The sequence below is a fragment of the Priapulus caudatus genome, unplaced genomic scaffold, assembly GCF_000485595.1.
Source record: "Priapulus caudatus unplaced genomic scaffold, Priapulus_caudatus-5.0.1 Scaffold485, whole genome shotgun sequence".
Classification (NCBI taxonomy): Eukaryota; Metazoa; Priapulida; class Priapulimorpha; order Priapulimorphida; family Priapulidae; genus Priapulus; species Priapulus caudatus.
In genome coordinates this window covers 128,485-131,330 of record NW_014577546.1, presented here as the reverse complement: position 1 = coordinate 131,330, position 2,846 = coordinate 128,485, and the positions used below count along the sequence as shown (strand labels likewise).

At 48.0% G+C, this 2,846-nt stretch overlaps 1 protein-coding gene across 1 annotated transcript in view; it reads right to left on the bottom strand.

Annotated features, from left to right (window-relative positions):
• The window catches only part of LOC106810903 (protein zer-1 homolog), a 20,309-nt gene that overhangs the window by 9,419 nt on the left and 8,044 nt on the right, over positions 1-2,846 (bottom strand). The window contains exons 9-11 of the mRNA XM_014814373.1: positions 1,599-1,684; positions 843-913; positions 528-659 (exon numbers count right to left, since the gene is read on the bottom strand). Coding sequence (XP_014669859.1) covers positions 528-659; positions 843-913; positions 1,599-1,684 — 289 coding nt within the window. The remainder of the gene's footprint in view (positions 1-527; positions 660-842; positions 914-1,598; positions 1,685-2,846) is intronic.

The window sequence follows — 2,846 nt, the reverse complement described above, 5'->3', positions numbered from 1 at the left end:
GAACACTCCCCGGGTATAAGAGATGGCCCTGTGAAAATTGCATCCAGATCGCTTGGGCGGTTTGGCCGCCTATAAGGAAGATACATAGATACATACATAGATAGATACATACGAACTCAAATATATATATATATACAGCACCGCACGAGGAGGAGACGATGGCAACACCTCACGCCGAATGCGCACGTGTAACGTTGTTTGGAGCGCGCCCAAGATGTGGAATACGCGTGTACGTACTATGCAAGCAGTACGCTTTACAGTTGACATTCGCAGCGTGCCTCATGTTGGCATGCACATACATATAAAAAATATCCGTGAGTATTCCGACTGAAATTACGGTTGCCAAATTAATTTTCATTTTTTAATGTGTATCAAAAACAGCAACAGGGTCGCTGTACTGGTGTCACCACCAATCGTGTAAACAATCGCAAATAACGTCGCAAAATTTCGACTATACTTGCAGTTTTTATGTTGATTACCACTTTTCGAGCAGATACAACAGGGACGGATTAGGGATGGGTGAGCACATGCAATCGCACGTACTTGAACCAGGATATGTACTCCTCTGTCATGATATGGCATCGCAGCTCGATGACCTCGGCCACGTTGCCTAGCAACCCCAGCATGTTACGTAGCAACTCGTCCTTTTCTTCGAATGCCTGAACGCAAAAAACGTGCGAGAACGTCAGGAATGGAATTACTCACGGAATGACGGGACTACGCGTAGACTATGAAACCTAGAATGACGTAGACTGTAGAAGCCCCTCGTGTTATAACGCGTGATTACAACGACTCCTGTGGTTAATGCGGCATGTTGAGGCATGATAGCGCGGCCAACTGACCAGTAGGCAGGAAGTGAAGAATTCCATTCCCCTGTTCTCTAGAAACTTCCTACAGTTGTCCGGCGTTTCGTCTGTAAGCAAAATCGACGTCGCGGCATTAGTGCAGTGACACCCGCTGTGTAAATTTACTGCCAATCGACCTTATAAATAATGCATGTTATAAATCATTATGCAAAGCATCAAAATGGCAAACAACGGCTGCTACTATGGGCAATATTTCAATATAACATTAGATATGTCTGTATGTACGACTAAAACACGTAGCAACATTTCGGCAACATGAGAGAAGAAGGCATGAGGCATGAAATTGACCTATCCAACTAGCAAGAACGAGAGGCAGTTATAACCAAAATCATTGCTGAGATAGGACGTTCTAAAAGAGAATGCTCATCGATAAAGTGCCACAAAGTTGACAATTCGCAGTGCACTTGTAGAAACACAAACTAGATAAGACACATCAGTGAAGGAGCGAGGTGCTTAAATCGCTCACGTAGATAGATCGAGTTAGTGATGGATCGTTAGAGCTAGCGGTTGGTCGTTAACAGCTAGTGATGAATCGTTAGAGCTAGCGGTTGGTCGTTAACAGTTAGTGATGGATCGTTAGAGCTAGCGGTTGGTCGTTAACAGCTAGTGATGTGATAAGTAACGTTAGAGCTAGCGGTTGGTCGTTAACAAGCTAGTGATTATAACGTTAGAGCTAGCGGTTGGTCGTTAATAGCTAGTGATATAATGTTAAAGCTAGTGCTGCAGCCTGACCTGTGACGTTCCACATGGTGCTCCACCGATCTCGCACAGTGCGTCGCACACCGTGTTTTTGCAATGGCAGCCGTCCCTCCACACAGCTTCAACATGATTCTGGCAATATCGAGCCAACAAGCCGCATGCCACCGTCGGCCATGAACAGCCGTCGCCAACGACGGATACATCGGTCGCTAAAACACATGCGAATGAGAAACGTGGACAACAAAACCATTGATGGCGACATCGAGCGTGTCGGCTATTACATCTCTGCAGTAGTCGGCATCATGTAAAACGCATCTGTGGAATCAACGAGACGAAATCGACAGACAAACGCAATACCGGCGAGCAAAGACAGCAGGCGACAAAAGAGCCAAATCGCGAGGATGCTAACTTATCTCTCTCCTCTCTCCCTCTCGGGGACTACGAATATAGTATATATAAATATCATCGAATACCACCTTCACACCCCAGCTCTCAACGCAATCGAACCAGTGTTCAGCGTGTACCCCGCTACGCGTGGTGGGGACAAAGAAAAACAAATCCGCGCTGCGGCAGACTATCTTTCTATCTATCTATCTCTCGTATCTCGCCGCGGGTGGGAGCGCGACAACGCACACTCGAATGCCGCCCTTAACGCCATGACGGTTGCACTGGCAGGTTTGTCGACAGCGAGGCAGGTCGAGACTGTTGAAGCAGGAGATGCTGGATGCAGATCTCTTCTCTCTATCTTCTCACTCACACTCTTTTCTCTCATCAATCTCACACCTTCTTCATCAGCTCACTCCCCCCATCTCTCTCTCTCTCGCTCACTCACATATTCTATCTTCTCTAGCGCGCTATTCATTTCTCTCATCGACCCAGCCATATTTTATCACACCGTCACACAATCGACCTGTGTCCGGATGTATGGGCTGCGACGCGCATGAGGCGCCGGCGGGTGGAGCGCGCAACGGCACACTCGATGCCAGCCTTAACCCGATGAGGTTGCGCTGAGCGGTTGTCGACCTGGCAGCGAGACTGTTGAGCGCAGGTAGAATGCTGAGCTGGATGAAGTCCTCAACTCGTCGTCGCGCTGCACCGTGCGCAGCAGATCTCCACCAGCTTTTCGTATCAAACAGCTGCAAGATGGTAGAGGAGGGGGAGAGGTGACGGTGAGTACAGACAGTGCTGTTGCTACGTTTACCTGCTGTACTGGTTAAGCGAAGATAGAGAGAGAGAGAGATAAGAAAAGAGAGAAAGAGGAAGAGGAAAGAGGGTCTCTAC